General features: G+C 44.8%; 1 protein-coding gene across 1 annotated transcript in view; it reads right to left on the minus strand.

Annotated features, from left to right (window-relative positions):
• PFKP (phosphofructokinase, platelet) overlaps positions 1–17,758 on the minus strand; it is a gene marked incomplete at its 3' end in the record, with an annotated part of 69,462 nt that overhangs the window by 43,125 nt on the left and 8,579 nt on the right. The window contains exon 2 of the mRNA XM_080717162.1: positions 11,856–11,929. Coding sequence (XP_080573288.1) covers positions 11,856–11,927 — 72 coding nt within the window. The 5' untranslated portion in view covers positions 11,928–11,929. The remainder of the gene's footprint in view (positions 1–11,855; positions 11,930–17,758) is intronic.

Consider the following 17,758-nt stretch of genomic DNA (forward strand, 5'->3'; position numbering starts at 1 on the left):
TATGACTCACGTAAGAAAAACAAACTATAAAGACTTTTAAACCCAAAGAAACACTGTCAGCCTTGTTGACCCCAATTAACAAATTGGCCCTAGGAGACCTTTAGCTCACTGTATCAAGTCCAGCAGAATTGCCTTTTTTAAACAAAGTCACTTGCTTACGTCTAAGTACAAGCCACCCATTCTAAAGTCACTTTAACTTTTGGTTTCAAAGCATATTGAATAAAGTCAGAATAAGCATTCCTAGCCTTCAAAATTTACTATATTTAGAGGTAATTTAGGCCAGTACTTGGGGAGTACTTGTTGTGATCCCCATAAAGTATACCTATGGGTAGTCTCTAGCTTGTGTGTGTGTGTGTGTCTGACTATCTTCTCCATTAGATGCTATTTTTCAGTCTGATTCCCCGAGTTTTTCAGTTTATAACTGAATAGCAAATCTTCCATCCACTGAAGAGAAACAAGCGCCCGAAAGTGTTGCGCCATGAAAGTGTTTTCTAGATTTATTATCACTGACTTTTATGGATCGTTACTGCATTCAGAGACTTATCTGAGCTTTGCCGCGTCTATGCACACAGTTTTTCTTTGCTTGCTTGCTATGGAAGTGGGGCTCCCCCGTTCCTGCCTTCTTAAGTGAAAGTATTTCACAACTCGAGCGTGGGCACGTAGCGTCTCTAATGTTTAGCAAATACCCTTGTTCAAAACCAGACACTCCATGAAGAGGCAGCAGAAAGTTCACGTCAGTGTTCAAAGTGCAGGAATGTGACTTAATTTTGCCCCTAAAAAGTTTACCTCCAAAACCCGAGATGATGGAGCCTGTCGCCACATGCAAAGCCCTGCTCACTTCTCCACCAGGATGCTCAAGAAATGCCCTTATCCAGCACTTCACCAGGATGCTCAAAAAATGCCCTTATCCAGCGAGCTCAACCATCCCCCATAAAAGCATGCTCACCGAGTTAATCTCTCTATGGAAAATTCCCAGAAAGGAGGCTTAGGAGTTGTCCTTGGTAAGACTCAGTCATCCCTGAAACAGGTTAGAACAAGATGAGCCCTTGTATAGTCCTGTACTCGGTGCTCGGGAAAACCAGTAATAGGCCAACCTGAATGAATTAGCCCTGTGGCATTGCAGGATTTCTGTAACCAAAGGTAAGAGCACACTATTCCGGGTAAAGCAAAAGCCAAGGCAGGTCCCCAGGTCCCCCTCCTCCAAGCCAAGGGACTTCTCGCTCTGCCATCAACCCCAGTGGAGTTCCCCGAGCCCCGCTCTGACATCAGTGAGTAGAAATAGGAAATCAAAATGCTCATCAAAGGAGCATGCCAGACGCTCCTGCTCTCTGGCAATTTAAAACTGTTGGCTGTAGCCGGGCTTGGTGGCACACGCTTGTAGTCGCAGCATCTGGGAGGCTGAGACAGGAGGCTGCGTTTCTCAGACAGCCTCAGCTACTTAGTGAGGCCCTTTGCAACTCTGAGATCCTATCTCAAAATAAAGAATAAAACATAGGCCTGGGGGTGTAAGCCTTGGAGCTAGAATGCCTCTGGTTTCCATCACCAAAACTGCAAAAAAATAAATAAATAAAAATAAATAAATAAATAAATAAATAAAAGATAAAAATTAAAAATAAAAATGTTGGCTGTGACTAGATCGTAGATAGTGATGGTCGCAGACAATCCTCTGGAGATCAACTACCCATGTAGAATTTAGCGGAAGGGTGGGCACAGAGCAAGCATTCAGTAAGAGAAAATGCTTCTTGTAATTATCGGTAATTATCCGAGATGCGTACTGCCCAGTGTTCCAGAGGGAAGGTAGAGCAGGCGGCTGAGATCTGGGTCACATGAATTAGCCTTTTGTGAACCGATTTAAGTGACTTAACCAATGATGTAAATGTGCACCCATGAGTGCAAGTCTGCAGAGGAGATTGTGCAATGATACATACAACTATCCGCACAAGCGTCCCCTAATTTTATTTTTAGGCAGACGTAGTAGTTGCAGTTTGGGGCTTTAAGGAAGTTAAAAATGCAGATATGGTTACATTAAGAAAACTTCAAAGAGACGTGCCTGAATGACATGCTGGTAACCGTTCTGGGAATTTGCACAATTTTTACAGAAAGTTGGAGGCCAGTCAGGGATGGAGGGCGAGATGGGGGCAGATCTAGCCCCAGAAGGTCCGCACTCATGTCATGACCTGCCATCTCCTCAGGAGGTTTCTCTTGCCACCCCTATCCACACGTTCCAAGAGCATCGGTATTAACCGGATTACATGTCCACAAGGAAGTCACTTCCCCAACCCTTTTCCAACTTCAAGGCAGCCAGAGTGCCCTGGTGGGAGACAGGAGGACCGGGGTTTCTGGAGAAGCTAGAGGTAGCCAGGTGTGAGCACACACCTGTAATTACACCACTTGGGAGGCTGATGGGAGACATGCAGGTTGGAAGACAGACTTGGCAACCTAGAACCTAGCGAGACCCTGTTTCAAAAAAAGAAAAGAAAAAAATAAAAGGATTGGGGATGTAGCTGGAAGGTAAAGTGCCCCCCTTGATTCAATCCCCGGTCTCTCTCACACACACACACACACCTGGAGGCTTTTGAGTGTGTTGTCGGATACATGACGCTTTTCGTGCTTAATGGAAAATGGGGGTTCATTCTATCCAAGAAGATAGCACAAAGGGTACTGAGGTTTCTGTTAGGAAGGGGAAAATGATACCAATATGTTAGTAAATTAAAGCTTCCTTTAACTCAGACCATAAAGCTCAGTGAATGAAACGAAACACTAAGGTTATAGACATGCTGATAATTCAAGCTTGGGGCAGAAGCCATGCTAAGTGAACCTGGGTCTCCAGAGTGAGTTGCTAATTGGACAGAGATTGCCAACAGGCTCAAAGACCCCAGGCCCTGCAAGAAACCGCCGTGGCACATCCAGAGACAAAGGGTTAACTCCTGATTCTGCTCTAATCTTCCTTATTCTTGTACAGTAAGAAAGTATAACATACCAAATGCATTTGTTATTTTTTTTTGTTTTTATTTTTGGCAGTACTGTGGATGGAACCCAGGCGCATTCTACATATAAGCTACATCCCCAGCCCTATTTTTTTAGTCTTTATCTTGAAAGAGTCCCACTGAGTTGCAAAGGGCCTAAGTAGCCGAGGCTGGCTGTGATCCTCCTGTCTCAGCCTCCCAAGTACTGGGATTAAAGCGTGTGCCACCACGCCTGGCTCCATTGTTTTTATTAAAAACAGTGATAAGCTGCTAAAATGCTCGGAGTTATTCCTACCCTTTTTGCAGCATGTGGAAGATGGGAGAGATCTCCAGATAGTACTTACAAATAGCTGTCCATGAGCAGGGTCACATTACTTAAAGTTTATTTGAAATGAGAGACTTAAGTTAGTCTTATATGTGCTGTTAATAAATTAGTAATATATTTGTAATTGTTAATGTACTATAATTCTTAATATACTAATACAATTATTGTTAGTATTTTTGTACTGGGGATTGAACCTAGGGACATTCTCCCTTTGAGCTACATTCTATCCCATTTATTTCTTATTTTTGTGGTACTGGGAATTAAACCCAGGATATTGTACTTCCATGCTACACCCCCAGCCCTATTTTTTATTCTTTATTTTGAAACAGAGTCTAAGTTGCAGAGGGCCTCACTAAGTAGTCAAGGCTGGCCACGAACCGCAATCCTCCTGTTTCAGCCTTCCAAGTACTGGGATGACAAGTGTGCGCCACCATGCCCAGCTTTGTTTTTTGTTTTGAAACTGGATTTTTGAGATTGCTGAGACTACTCTTGAATTTGCCATCCTCTTGTCTGAGCTTCCCAAGTACTGAGATTACAGGCAAGCCCCACCATGCCTGGCTTAGTCCTATTAAAACAGCTATAATTGTTCTTTTTATATCTGCAAAATAGCCCTTCAACAACAGGATATTAAATCCATATGTCATACTCAATACAAGGAGACAATTGTTTATAGCCACAATCACAGTGCCAGGTTAACTTAATCTCCCTACCCTGGGTTTGAGCCACCTAAAACCAGGGTAGTCTGCCCCTGACACAGCCTTTACTGCAAAACATCTATTGTTCTTACTATAACATCTTTAAGAAGCCAAAGACTCCTACAGGTGTTTTTTTTTTTTTTTAAGTCTTAAGGAAAAAAATAACAATTGGCAGACTAGAAAGAAAAGAACGAGTTAATCTGCCTGCCCTTCCCATCTCTCCCTCGAATGATGCCCAAGGGCTTGGAATGCAGCACACGTATGCCTGTCCCAGATTTATAGGGCTGTAAGCAGCAGCCAGACAGAACAGCTCAGCCTAATCAAGTGCCAGGCTTTTACCAGAAATGCCATTTAGCTCAGAGTAATGCCCTTTCACACATCGTCTATTGAACTAAGAAGAACCTCCTATTTTGACCAATATTAATCTGTATGGGTCTGGTGGTAAACTGCAGACTCTAGTTAAACTTAGGAACTAGACTAAGATCTGAATAAGCTGAATGAATTACTGAATACTATTTAAATGTGTCATCTAACTTTGAGCCCAAATAGGTCAAGAGTGGTCCCAGTCAGACATTATGGTGCATACCTGCAATCCCAGTACTTAAGAAGCTGAGTCAGGAAGATTGCAGGTTTGCAGCCAGCCCCCAGCATCTTAGTGAGACTCCTTTTCCAAAAAGTAAAAAAAAAAAAAAAAAAAAAAAAATAGGGCTGGGGTTATAGCTCAGAGGTAGAATGCCCCTGGGTTCAATCCCCAGTAACACAACACATAAAAATAAACTAAGGGTCTCTAACAGGTAATTTTTTCCCCAGAGGAACATTTGGCAAAGTTTGACTGGTGACTGTGTGGAGGAGGATGCTCCTGGCCTCTGGCAGGTGGGAACAGGATGTTGCTCATCAACCTGGAACACACTGGACTCCCATTCCTCCCTCTCCTCTACTAGAACTCATAGGTCCCGTGTGTTGTCAGGCTGAGGTCAGGAAATAAGCTTTCCCTGAAGAGCACACAAAGATGACACGACCCCAAGAAGGCTGACAGATGGGCTTGACCTCCACCTCAATTCTGTGCCTGGCCACGCACTGACAAAGGCATGTACCTCATCCTGCAATGAGCGCCCAGCAGCCCCCTTGCTGTCAGTGCTCAAACCTGTTCCATGTGCATTTTACCCGTGCTGTGGCAAGACAAATGCTATTTGCAATGGACAGATGAATAGACGGGATGGGTCAAATTAGGCATCCAACCACCTGGCTGCCCACCATACGCCCACAGTCCCTTTCCCAAACCCTGGAGTGAGAGGCATGTCAGGATTCAGAAGGTTGTGGTGTGTGTAGGTACCGGGGACTGAACCCAGGAGCAGTCAACCTTTGAACTATATTCCTTACTCTACTTTTTAATTGGAAACAGGGTCTCTCAAGTTGCAGAGGCTCACACTAAGTTACTAAAGCTGGTCTTACACCTGCAAACTTCATCTCAGCCTCCTAAGTATTGGGTTAGCAAGATTGTGCCACCACACCCAAGTTGTAAATTTTTAAGTATGGACATTATGTATCTGTAAGCTGGAGCTCTTAGAAATGGGTACTATATCAAATACATCTCTGAGTTTCAGTGGACAAAGGTACGAATCAGGATCTGTATGAAGCCTTATTCCAAGTCAGCCAGGACTCTAGTGCCAAGTAAATTTTAAAAAATGGAGTCAGGCATGGCGGCGCACACTTGTAATCCCTGCGCTTGGGAGGCAGAGACAAGAAGATCGCGCAGGTTCGAAGCCAGCCTTGCTGGCTTTAGAGACCCTGTTTCCAAATAAAATATAAAATAGGTGTAGGAGTGTAGCCCAGAGGTAGTGTTCCATCCCCAGTGCTACACACACAAATATAAAATAGGTGTAGGAGTGTAGCCCAGAGGTAGAAGTGTTCCATCCCCAGTGCCACACACACACACAAAAAAGGAGATTTTAGAAGCTATATTTTAGGATTACAGATAAAGATTTTTACAATGATACTCCAAATATATCCAATTCACGCGGGGCGTGGTGGCGCACGCTTGTAATCCCCGCGCTTGGGAGGCGGAGACAGGAGGATCATGCAGGTTTGAAGCCAGCCTGTTTCCAAAAATAAAAAAAGTAGGTCTGGGAGTGTAGCCCAGAGGCAGAAGGGCTTCCAGGAACCCCAGTACCACCAAAAAAAAAAATAATAATAATAATAAATAAATAAATAAATAAGCAAATATATCCAATTCACTACTGTGTATTGCTACTAAGCAAAGGACATCCCCCTCTTGTGCCAAGCCCCACAAGTGGGAGGGCTGAATTTGTAAAAAAAAAAAAAAAAAAAAAAAAGTCCTGACAAAGGTAAAGCAGATATGGTATACTGCCTCCTGTATGAATATAAAAAAACAGGACCCTTAACTAGAATTTCTTGGAGTGGTGGGGTGGGAAGGTGACTCCACGATCAAAATCAAAGGTGCCTGTGAACTGCAAACCTGCAATCTTGCAAACCTATCATCTCTAGGTAGACCACTTCAGTTCCAAGGGGTTGATCTGGGTGTGCACAATGCCCTCCAGTAGGGCAGAATTTCAAAATCCTTATACTGGTGCATCATTTGGCTATGAGATACCTTCTCTTTAAGGCGTAAGTTACTAACAACAGGAAGATGAAAATCACTCCCAAACACTAGCATACGAATATCTTCTCTGGCAACACATCTCAGCAGAGAAACTCTATAGGTTACCTAAAAAAAATGAGAACTGATTTAGCCAGGACTCCTCATCCTTGACCCCAGGAAGGGCAAGAGGACTAGTCCACTGCAGCCAAATTTCCTTTCCCCAGCCCTTTAGAAGTGACCAGGTCGGCCCCAGGAGTCCCCCGGGATGAGCCCTCTGCCACCTCCTGGAAAGGGTGGCCCTCGGTGCCCACCTGTCCCAGTTAATTGTGATGCTCTATTTGGGACACTAATTCGACTGGATTAAGGGATGCCAGAGACTGGGAAAGCGTGCTTCCGGGTGTGTCTGTGGGGGTGTTGGCAGATGGCCGGGCAAACCGAGTGAGAAAGACGTGCTTTGAATGTGGGAGGCGCTGCCAAATAAGCTGGGGACCCAGATGGAACAAAGAGGGGGAGAAGGGGTTAGCTTGCTTCCCCCCTTTCCTGGTGGGGGCATTTATCTGCCACTGTTGCCCCCAGTTCTCCAGACTCATACCCTTGGCCCTCTGGAGGGCTTTCAGGCCTCAGTCTCTGGCCAAAGCCGCATTGTGGAATCTTAGGGTTCTAGCTTCTTACACTGAACAGCGACTGATTTCCCTGGCTCTCCAGATACAGACAGCCAGAGCGGGACACCTGAACCTTTGACTGTATGGTCCAATCTAATAAAACCACCTTTTACAATTATATGTACTCTTGGTTCTTCCTGTCTGGAGAGTCTTGACTAATGTGATGTAGAGACTAAATCTGATTTGCCTCGAGAGAGGCCAAGTGTTCCTAGGTTATAGGCCCCTGAGAGGGATGTGTCCTTTATCAGTTTCTTAATTTGAAAATATACGGAGTCTGGTAGACATAGGCTGATGACATCTAAATATTACCTAAACAAAAACATTACGCTAAGTGAGATTAGTCAATCCAAAAAATAGGAAATCAAATGCTCTCCCTAATATGGGGAAGCTAGGGAGAAAATGGGTCATAGGAGAAACTCTACAAGGATACTACAGATGAGCAAATAAGGCCACCTGAGGGGGATTAGAGGGGGAAAGAGGGAAATTCCCTATTGTATGCGATGTACATTCATAAACAAAGTCAACCACGAAGCCAAACATTAGAAGGGAGGGAGGGAGAGGAGGGAATGGGGCAGGATTTGGGTGATGTCTCCATCTTGTACCCCATTGACAAATGCCCCAATAAATTAATTACCAAACACAGACGTCAATATGACTACATGAACAACAACAACAACAACAACAAAATTAAAGGTTCCTGTAAACCTAGTACTTGGGAGGCTGAGATAGGACGATTGCAGGTTTGAGGCCAGCCTCAGAAACTCAAAGAGAACCTCAGTAAGTTAGTGAGAGTGTGTTCTAAAGTACAATAAAAAAGGGATGAGGAAATCCAGGCGTGGTGGCGCACGCTTGTGATCCCAGCATTCAGGAGGCTGAGACCGGAGGATCAGAGGATCGCGGTTCGCAGACAGCCTCAGCTACTTAGTGAGGCTCTCTGCAACCCAGTGAGACCCGGTTTCAAAATAAAGAATAAAAAAGAATAGGGCTGGAGGTGTAGCTCGGAGGTCAAATGCCCCTGGGTTCCACCCCCAGACCCATGAAAAAAAAAAAAAAAAAAAAAAAGAATGAGGATGTAGCTCAGAGGTGGAATGTCCCTGGGCTCAATCCCCAGCACTAAGAAATGACAGAAAAATAAAGACATAACACAACTATGAAAACAAAGCCATTAAATCTGAGAAAGTGCTAGAAGTCGATCAGATACTCTATCAAAGGTTAAAAACCTGTATCCCTCAGACTTCCCCACCGAACAATACTCAGACCCAAGTACGCACGTGGTCCCTGGTTTAGTGGAGAACTTTTCAGGCTCTGACTACTGACATTTGAGGTCCACCAGTTTTCTGTGAAGGGGGCTGTCTTGTCTAGTTTAGGGTGTTGAAGAATATCTCTGGGCCCACTACTGGAAGCCCTGGATGTGGGTAGCAATTACCCCCTCTGAACAATGACCTGTCTCCAAACAGACGGATGTCCTTGGGGCCAAGTTGCAGTCCCCCGCCCTGAACTTGGAGCCAGAGGCAGCATACTCTTAGAAAGCCCTGAAAACAGACGTGTGATGATACGGAGAAAGTGAACTATCTACAACAGGTTGGTTTCTCTTGCTCTGAAGTAACAAATAACTTCCTTCCACCCTGTACCCTCCAGAGGATCAAACTGGTCACTGCCACCAGGAAGGACTTACTACTTGGTGCACAACTTTAGCCTTATCAGAGAAGAACTACAGCTGCCCATTAAAATCACAATGGTTCCTGGAAGAAACATCCCATAAACTGTAGGTATTTGGCAACATTGACATCGTTGCGTTCATTGTGACAGAAATCCCATCTGAGGCCACTCTGACCTCAAAGAGCTTTAAGCCATTTATTAGAAACTGCTTGCAGGCCAGAAGGCAGTTCTCCAAGTCTAAGTTAAAAATGCCTAACTGTCCCTCCAAAAAAAAGTAAAAATAAAAAAATAAAAAAGGGGGGGGGGCGGAGAAAAGGCAAAGGAAACTACTTCTGCCGGGATACCAACGCTCTTCAGGAGAAAGACAAGCCGAGCGTGGTGGCGCATGCTTGCAAGCCCAGCCTTTGGGAGGCTGAGACAGGAAGATTGTGGTTTGCGGACAGCCTCAGCTACTTAGTGAGGCCCTTTGCAACTCAGACAGAGAGACCCTGTTTCAAAATAAAGAATAGAAGCCGAGCATGGTGGCACACGCTTGTAATCCCAGCATTCGGGAGGCTGAGACGGAGGATCGTGGTTCATGGACAGCCTCAGCTACTTAGTGAGACCCGGTTTCAAAATAAAAAATAAAAAATAGGGCAGGGGGTGTAGCTTGGAGGTAAAATGCCCCTGGGTTCCATCTCCAGACTCGCAAAAATAAGTAAAATAGGCTGCGGGTATAGCTCGGAGGTAGAATGCCCCTGGGTTCCATCCCCAGTACCACACCCACACACATACACACACACACACACACACACACACACACACACACACACACACACAAAAGTTCTCTTGGATATATATATATCCTTATACAAACTGGAAGGGGGGAGGGAAGGTCAGAGTGTGTGGCACCAACTCTAACGCGCTCATTCCAAGTCAGTGAGCAGGGGAAGGCCGCCATGGGGGCCTGGCCAGAGCCCAGGACCAGAAGTGGAAATTCACAAGGGCAATCTGACCTCGAGCTGATCCAAGCAGGAGGAAGACCAAATAATAGTCTAGAAATGTTGAGGTTAGACCCATTGCTTAGGAATTGCACAAGTCACGTACTTGAAAATAAACCATGTAACTACAGTTTAAAAAAAAACTTGGGAGGGAAAAAAATCCTCTTTCCAATGAGTGATAAACAAATGGTTGTGCAAATGAGCAGAGTAGAGGAATAGCCTTTTCACCAATGGGGAATAAGATAAACCATCAAAGGAGTGCCGCCAGCTCAAAGGACGCAGATGGACGCAGATGGACAGGGATCTGATGGTGACGGGCGTCGCTTATACTAAGGGTGGGGGTGGAGTAGAGGTTAGAAGCAGCTTCAGAAGTCACTTTGGCAGCTGGGTGTGATGGCAGACTTGTAATCCCAGTACTTAGAAGGCTGAGACAGGAAGAGCTCAGATTCAAAGCCAGCCTCAGCTATAGTGAAGCACTCTAACTTAGTGAGACCCTGTTTCAAAATAAATAAAAGAGCTGGGGTATAGCTCAGAGGTAGAATGCCCTTAGGTTCCATAAGGAAAAAAAAAAAAGTCGCTTTGGCAAGACATATCCATTATGAATACCACCCTTTTGAATTCAGCCAACATCGTACCTTGGAGTAAAGGTAGTTATACAAAATATTGAATAGCCTTTAAAAAAGAAAAACTGTACTGGAAATGGAACCCAGAGGCATTCTACCTGAGCTACCCTCAGTTCGTTTTATTCTTCATTTCGAAATTAAGTTGCAGAGGACCTCCCTAAGTAGCTAAGGCTGGCCATAAACCTGCAATCCTGTCTCAGCCTTTCCAGGACTGGGATTACAAGTGTGCATAACCTTGCCTGGCTCCCATTAAATAGCTTCAATTATTAGTATCGTATCTATTGCTGAAATTAACTTGTAGCATTATGCTACTTAAATGGGGAGTAATCTTAGTCCAATGACACAGGGATCACAGAATTAAGGGTCAAATGAAATCAGTTTGAGAAATATGTAGATTTTTAAAGCAATCATTGGAATCTATGCAACAAAGAGAAAACAGTCATAATGGCAGGTAAAAAGAGTACATAAGACATATTTGCTCACTTAGTGTATATATTTCAGTCTTTTACATATATAATGCCAGGAGGAATCTAAGAAATTATTGAATACTTTAAGGAATTTACTTAAATTTTTATTACTTTAAGGAATTCAGCAATTTTTGGAAAAATTCCCATTTTGAAAGCTATATTGCATTTTACAAATACAAAAACAAGTGGAAACTTTCCCAAGTAATTCTTCAAAGTAAGTGTGGCTCAAACTATAGGAGTGCTTTTTCTCTACATGTTTAAGTTGCCAAGACCTCAGAAATACAAGAGGAAGCTGGGCACGGTGGCACACTCCTATGATCCTAGTACCTGGGGAGGCTAAGGCAGGAGGATCGCAGGTTTGAAGACAGGCTCAGCAATGGAGAAAGACTCTTAGCAACCTAGAGAGAGCCTGTTTTTAAAAAGACACAAAGTGCTGGGAGTGTAGCTTAGAGATAGAATGCCCCCAGGTTTAATTCCTAAATGAGGAGCCATCCCTATTTGAGCAGACTCTTCATTTGAAATAAAAACATGAACAGATGCTAGGGAGGTGGTTTGGGTTCCACGAGAAGGAGGAAGAGCTCCCAGTGACTGTTTCCCCCATCCTCAGTGCATGCTCAGAATCAGCCCACATGGGCAACGATGGCGTCACTCTTAAGGAGACGAACCACAGCCAGGTACAGCCAGCTGAGCTCAATCACGGCTCCTCTAATCCAGGACAAGGAAGCAACACCACAACGACTTTTGTGCTATCTTATCTCCTTGCTCTTCTCGCTCCTGGGGAAGCAGATGGGAAACAGACCTGCAACTCCAGGGCTCTGAGCCAGCAGAGGGAGGCACGGATTTCTGAGTCAGAGAAATAAATGGGAAGCAAACACTGACCTCATATATAAAGTACACTTTGGCCCCCACGTATATTCCCATGCGCACCACAGCACGGACGGCGGCGTTCATACCTGAGAAAGGAACAGGGACAATGGTTATTGAAAAGCCGGGGCCCAGGCGGGTTCTGCTGTTAATAAAGATGGCCTGTAAGTTGCACAACCCCTTCTAGGGTTCCACTGCCTGTGTAAGTGAGGACACACCTCCAGCATCAGCACAAGGATTAAGAGAAACCGGGAACGGCAGGCAGGGCCATTCATGGATGGGTAAGGTATTGAAAGAACTCAGTGCTTTCAACTCAGGGCACCGTTGCCTCTGCTAAACAGGAATTTTTAAGCAGCGTCATCCAATCGCAAAGCAGCAAGAAGACAGGTGTTTGTAGCGAGCCACATTCAAAGATAAGGGCAAATGGTCTGTGATTTGAGGAGAAAAGCCCGATTATTGTCACCTGTGTGGGGGAGGAGTCATGGCCTTTCAAATCATGCAGTTTTGTTAAATGAAGCCAAGCCTGCCTACTATTAGCAATCAAGCCTAATGGAGTCAAGGGCATTTTTCCATACTTGAAAGGCATTTTTAGGCAGCACTTATACGATGGTTGAGGCAGGAGGCTAGCAGGTTCTGAAAGGGCCTCAGTAATTCTGCCAGATCCTCAGCAGCTGAGCAAGACCCTGCTGCAAAATAGAAAACTAAAAGGCTGAAAATATAGCATGGAGATAGGATGTACTTGGGTTCCATCCCCAGTACAACAATACAAAAAGTCCTAATTTACACTGGGATGTGCTTGCCATGCTGGAAAAAGACCAGGACCTCTCAGAGGTTTCATATTTGAGTATTTAAAAGCTAGAACTCCTCGTATCTGTATTAGCGATATGTGCGTGTTTATGCACACGCAGTATTTATGCACAGGGGCGTGCATTTAGTAGCCTTATTACTTTGCGCTCGAAACTAATTCTTTGAAGACCTATTACCTAATTGGTGGCAACTGCTCAGGAAAATCAAACTCAGTATTTCAAAATGTGACGCATTGTATTATCCTGATAATTTTCTCTTCCTTCTGTACTTTCTTCCTGAGCAACTCGTTCATCTTTAGAGCTCAAGCTGGATGATATTCACACCCTTTGTAGCTTCTCACACACACACACACACACAAAAAAAAAAAAAAAAAAAACCCTTTCCTAACCCTTCTCCCTGAATCTATGTCCCTCTAATACCATCCCTTCCTAGATATTGGCCAGAATATTGAAACAATTTTTTTCTCGTCTGTGCTTTTGCAAATGACTTACACTTTTTTTTTTTTCCTTGCAGTACTGGGGCCAGAACCCAGGGGGATTCTACCTCCAAACTACACCCCCAGCCCTATTTTTCTCTTTGGAAACAAGGTCTGAGTTGCTGAGAGCCTCAGTCAGTAGTAGCCAAGGCTGGCTTCGAACCTATGCAATCCTGCCTCAGCCTCTCAAGTACTGGGATTACAAACCTGGGCCACCACGCCCGACTCTTAAATATTTTATTTTAAAAGATAATGTCAGCCGGAGGTGGTGGCACAGGCTTGTAATCCTTGCTTGGGAGGCGGAGACAGAAGTATCACACAGGTTTGAAGCCAGCCTTTCTGGCTTGAGACCCTGTTTCCAAATGAAAATATAAAATAGATCTGGGAGTGTAGCCCGGAGGTAGAAGGGTTTCCAGGAACCCCAGTACCACCAAAAATTTTAAAAAAATATATGGTCAGCTGGGCGTGGTGGTGCCCATTTATAATCACCACTCTTGGGAGGTGGAAACAGGAGGATTGCACAGGTTTGAAGCCAGCCTCGCTGGCTTAAGAACCCTGTTTCCAAATAAAAATATAAAATAGGTCTGGGAGTGTAGCCTGGAGGTAGAAGGGTTTCCAGAAACCCCAGTACCACCAAAATAATAATAAAATAATGTCAGCTTAAACAGTCACAGAACCTCCTCCCCAAAAAGACTCACTCCACTCTTTCTTCAGTAGCTCCGTTCTTTCTTTCTGTACTCAGCACGTTGGAGACACTTTATGGGGCATTTATTTTGCTAAAACACAAAGGAGCCATGTTCACTCCTTCAATTCCCAGGGTTTGTGGAAAGAAAATGGACTTTCTCTGAAAGAGCGCTCTCACCTCACGGACTGTCTTACCCACTTGGTCGCGCTGGGAAGTTCCTCTGATTGAACCCCGGCATCCTCTCCACTTCTCCTCAGAGGCCCTTCCTCATCCTCCCAGCCACAGCACCTCCAAGCCCACTGCCTGGCGTCCCCCTCAGCTCACTCTTTTATCCGCCCACAGAGCTGCCCGCCCCCTTTGAGCTCACACTCGTGCCACGCTACCCCCCCCACCCCCCGCGTGCTGACGCGGGCATCTCGGGCCAGGTGCCCCTGGAGCCTTAAGCTTTAACTGCCTGATTAAAAACAGCTCTTCAGCCGGGAGTGGTGGCTCACGGTTGTATTTGGGAGGCTGAGACAGGAAGATCGCGGTTGGCATCCAGCCTCACTCAGCTGCTTAGTGAGTCCCTTTGCAACTCAGTGAAACCCTGTTTCCAAATAAAGAATAAAAAATAGGGCTGGGTGTAGCTTGGAGGTAGTAGAATGCCCCCTGGGTTCAATCCTCAGTACCTCAAAAAACAAAACAAAACAAAAACAGTAGCTCTTCACCCGTCTCTTCCTATGGATTATTATTCTGAGGCTTTATGCTACAGAAACCTTAATGAATGAATTAGCCATCAAAGATATAACTGTACTGTTCTGGACACCGGGCAAAGGAACAGCACAGTGAATGTCCCATGTCTCTTCCCTCCTCTCCTCTCTGAAGATTTTAATTCCCCAGGCCTCTTCCTAAAGGCCTGGTCAACAAACAATCATGGGGGATTTAGAAAATGCATATGGAAAAGAAATGGCAGAAGTAACATAATTGCTAAAAGCTGGGCACAGCACAATTAACAAAGTGCCCCCCCAAAAAAAAAAAAAACCACACTCCCCAGACTCTCGTGCACAATGAACACTCGCCCCAAGAGCCACCTGTATCCCATGAAGTCTGACCTCCTGTCAACCTTCGCTGGATTCTACCCATGCCTCCTCAGGATCACCCTGCCCTCACCTGGGGGAGGCTCGATTCCCCCAAAATAGTTCACCTGCAGCAATCCTCTGGGGGCTTGCTCAAACCCAGAATGCCAGGCTGCCCCCCGAGTTTATCAAGTAAAACCTCGGAAGAGGCTGTGCGTGGTGGCGCCCGGTTGTCATCCCAGCATTGGGGAGGCTGAGACAGGAGGATCGTAGTTCAGGACAGTCTCAGCTACTTTGTGAGGCCCTTTGCAACGCAGTGAGTCCCTGTCTCAAAATAAAGAGTAAAATATTGATCTGGAGTTGTAGTTCAAAGGTAGAATGCCCCTGGGTTCTATCCCCAGTAGCCCCCCCCAAAAAAAAAACTTGAAAGAATTAATACTTTTAACAGGTTCCCAGTTGTTATGGGAACCACAAAGCTCTAAGCCCTAGAGGACCAATTCTTCCTTTGCTAGTTATCCTCATAGAGTTAAGCCAGTGTGCCTGTATTTCCGCTTGGGCTCTGGCACTGGTATTCTTGGGTTCAAGACCCTGCGGGGAGGTACCTCATTCCTAACACAACAGCAGCCCCGGTGCCCAGTGTCTGGAAGCAATGTTCCAGGCAGCCAGCCCAGGTCCTGAGAGAGTTGAGAGAGAGTAGAGGCTGGGAGGAGATCAACTGATTAGTCCCAGGTAACAAAATCAATACACCAATACACGGTAATGCTCAATTCAAACATTCCCCTTAGTTTATTTGAATACATCTATTTCCTCTTCTGGCATTGGGCAAGCTTTGGAATCACCAAAGAGAACTTTAAGCAGAAAAATGCCTGCAAGGCTAGATTCTTATTTAATGGCTTGGGGTGGGGCCTGCTTGGATTTCAGTCTCTCCTCTGAAGTGGGGGCTGCAAAGTGCCCTCTCTCCTCTGGATCCTGTGGGTTGAAGCTAAAGGAAGGTGAGCAACAAGAATGTTCTATAAAGGTTCAGAGGACACAATGATCCCTTGGAGACAGGAAGCAAGGGAGGTGGGGGGACTGCAATAAGCCAGGATCCGGGATGGATCCTTGGGACTCAGTCTCCTGGGCAAACAGTCCCTGTTTCATCAGTCATTTTGCTTCGGGCTGTCCTTGGGCTCAGCTGCCCTGCTATTTGGGACAAAGGGCAGTTTCAGGATTTTCCACTGTTTTTTCGGGACAGTTCAAGCATAGTGGGATTCATTCATGGTGTTTGGGTTTTGGAAATCAAAACAATACGCTCATCAATATTTCCGTGGGAAAATGTGATCCTCCGACCAAGTAATAATCCTAGGATTTGGAAAGTAACCTCTTCATGATTTGCCAAAGTCTAATCCCCAGTCCTCAGGGAACATAAGTTCTTGTTTGGGGAACCAAAAAACAACGCAGACTTTGAGACAGCCTGGGAGAGCTAGGTGGAAAATACGTGGCGACGAAGTGCAAAACAAAGGTCAGATTATTAAGACATTTTCCTGATATTTCCTATTCTCAAATAGCTTCTTATTCAACTATAATGCAGGTAGCAGACAAGACAACTTCTGCAGATGTCAGAAAGTATTTCACATGCTGTAGCAAGAACTGGCAACAAAGTATTAGGGAAATCCTACTTACAGCTACTCTGAAGTGGGTGGTTTCCTAAAGCTTATTTGAGATCCTTTATCTGATACAATTTAAACTGTGAGTAGTTAGAAGTGATACTATTTGCTGCATGGTGGTCCACGCTTGCAATTCCAGTACTTGGGAGGCCAAGACAGAAGGATTGCAGGTTCATGTCCAACATCAGCTACCTAGGCCCTCCACAACTTAGTGAGACCCTGTTTCCAAATAAAAAATAAAAACCCCGGCTAGGCGTGTAGCTTGAAGGTAGAGTGCCCCTGGGTTCAACCCCCAGCTACACACACACACACACACACACACACACACACACACACACAGAAATGATACCATTTGAGAAGATAGAAAAACTAAATATCAGCTGGGCGTGGTGGCACACGCATGTAATCCCCCGCGCTTGGGAGGCTGAGACAGGAAGATTGCACAGGTTTGAAGCCAGCCTCAGCTGCTTAGTGAGGCTCTCAGCAACTTAGTGAGACCCTGTTTCCAAATAAAATATAGAAAAGGTCTGGGAGTATAACCCAGAGGTAGAAAGCCTCTGGGTTCCACCCCAGTACCACCAAAAAAAAAAAAAAAAAAAAAAAAAAATAAGTATCTAACCTTATCACTGCACATTGTAAACATTGTAAACATATATCAAATCACAGGGTATGTTATAACTTAGAACATAATAGTATGTGTCAATTAAAAACAAAATTAACTAAAAGCAAGAATTACATTGATTCTAGTAGAATAATTTGGAGTGCATTTGGGTTCCTCCTTTTAATTTCCTGTGTTATCTGAAGAGTATCTCATTGGACCTTTGTGATGGGGTGGGACCACTTTTCTTACATATTTCACAGAAGTTATTACCATCCATTCATCATTTTGATGTTTACATTCCCTTTTGAAAAATAAAGTCAGGCTGTTCTGTCCCTTCATTGGTTTGTCAAAAGGTGAACTTATAATACACCTCATGTTATTCTTGCTGCTACAATTCTTCATAAAGCTTTCTTTTTTAACAATGTGGGTTTGGGGGCAGTGTAGGAATTCTAGAGGGCATCCTGTCAAGATGCTGGATCTCTCATGGTTCAGAGTCTTCAAAGCTGGGAGCATTTTTGGACTCAAGGACTGTCCAAACCACCTTATCCTAGTTTAAGATTAGGGGATAATTTCACATATACCTGTAAGGGTATTTCCATCCATCCATCCATCCATCCATCCATCTATTCATCCATCCACCCACCCACCC

The sequence above is a fragment of the Muscardinus avellanarius genome (assembly GCF_963383645.1).
Source record: "Muscardinus avellanarius genome assembly, chromosome: 20".
Classification (NCBI taxonomy): Eukaryota; Metazoa; Chordata; class Mammalia; order Rodentia; family Gliridae; genus Muscardinus; species Muscardinus avellanarius.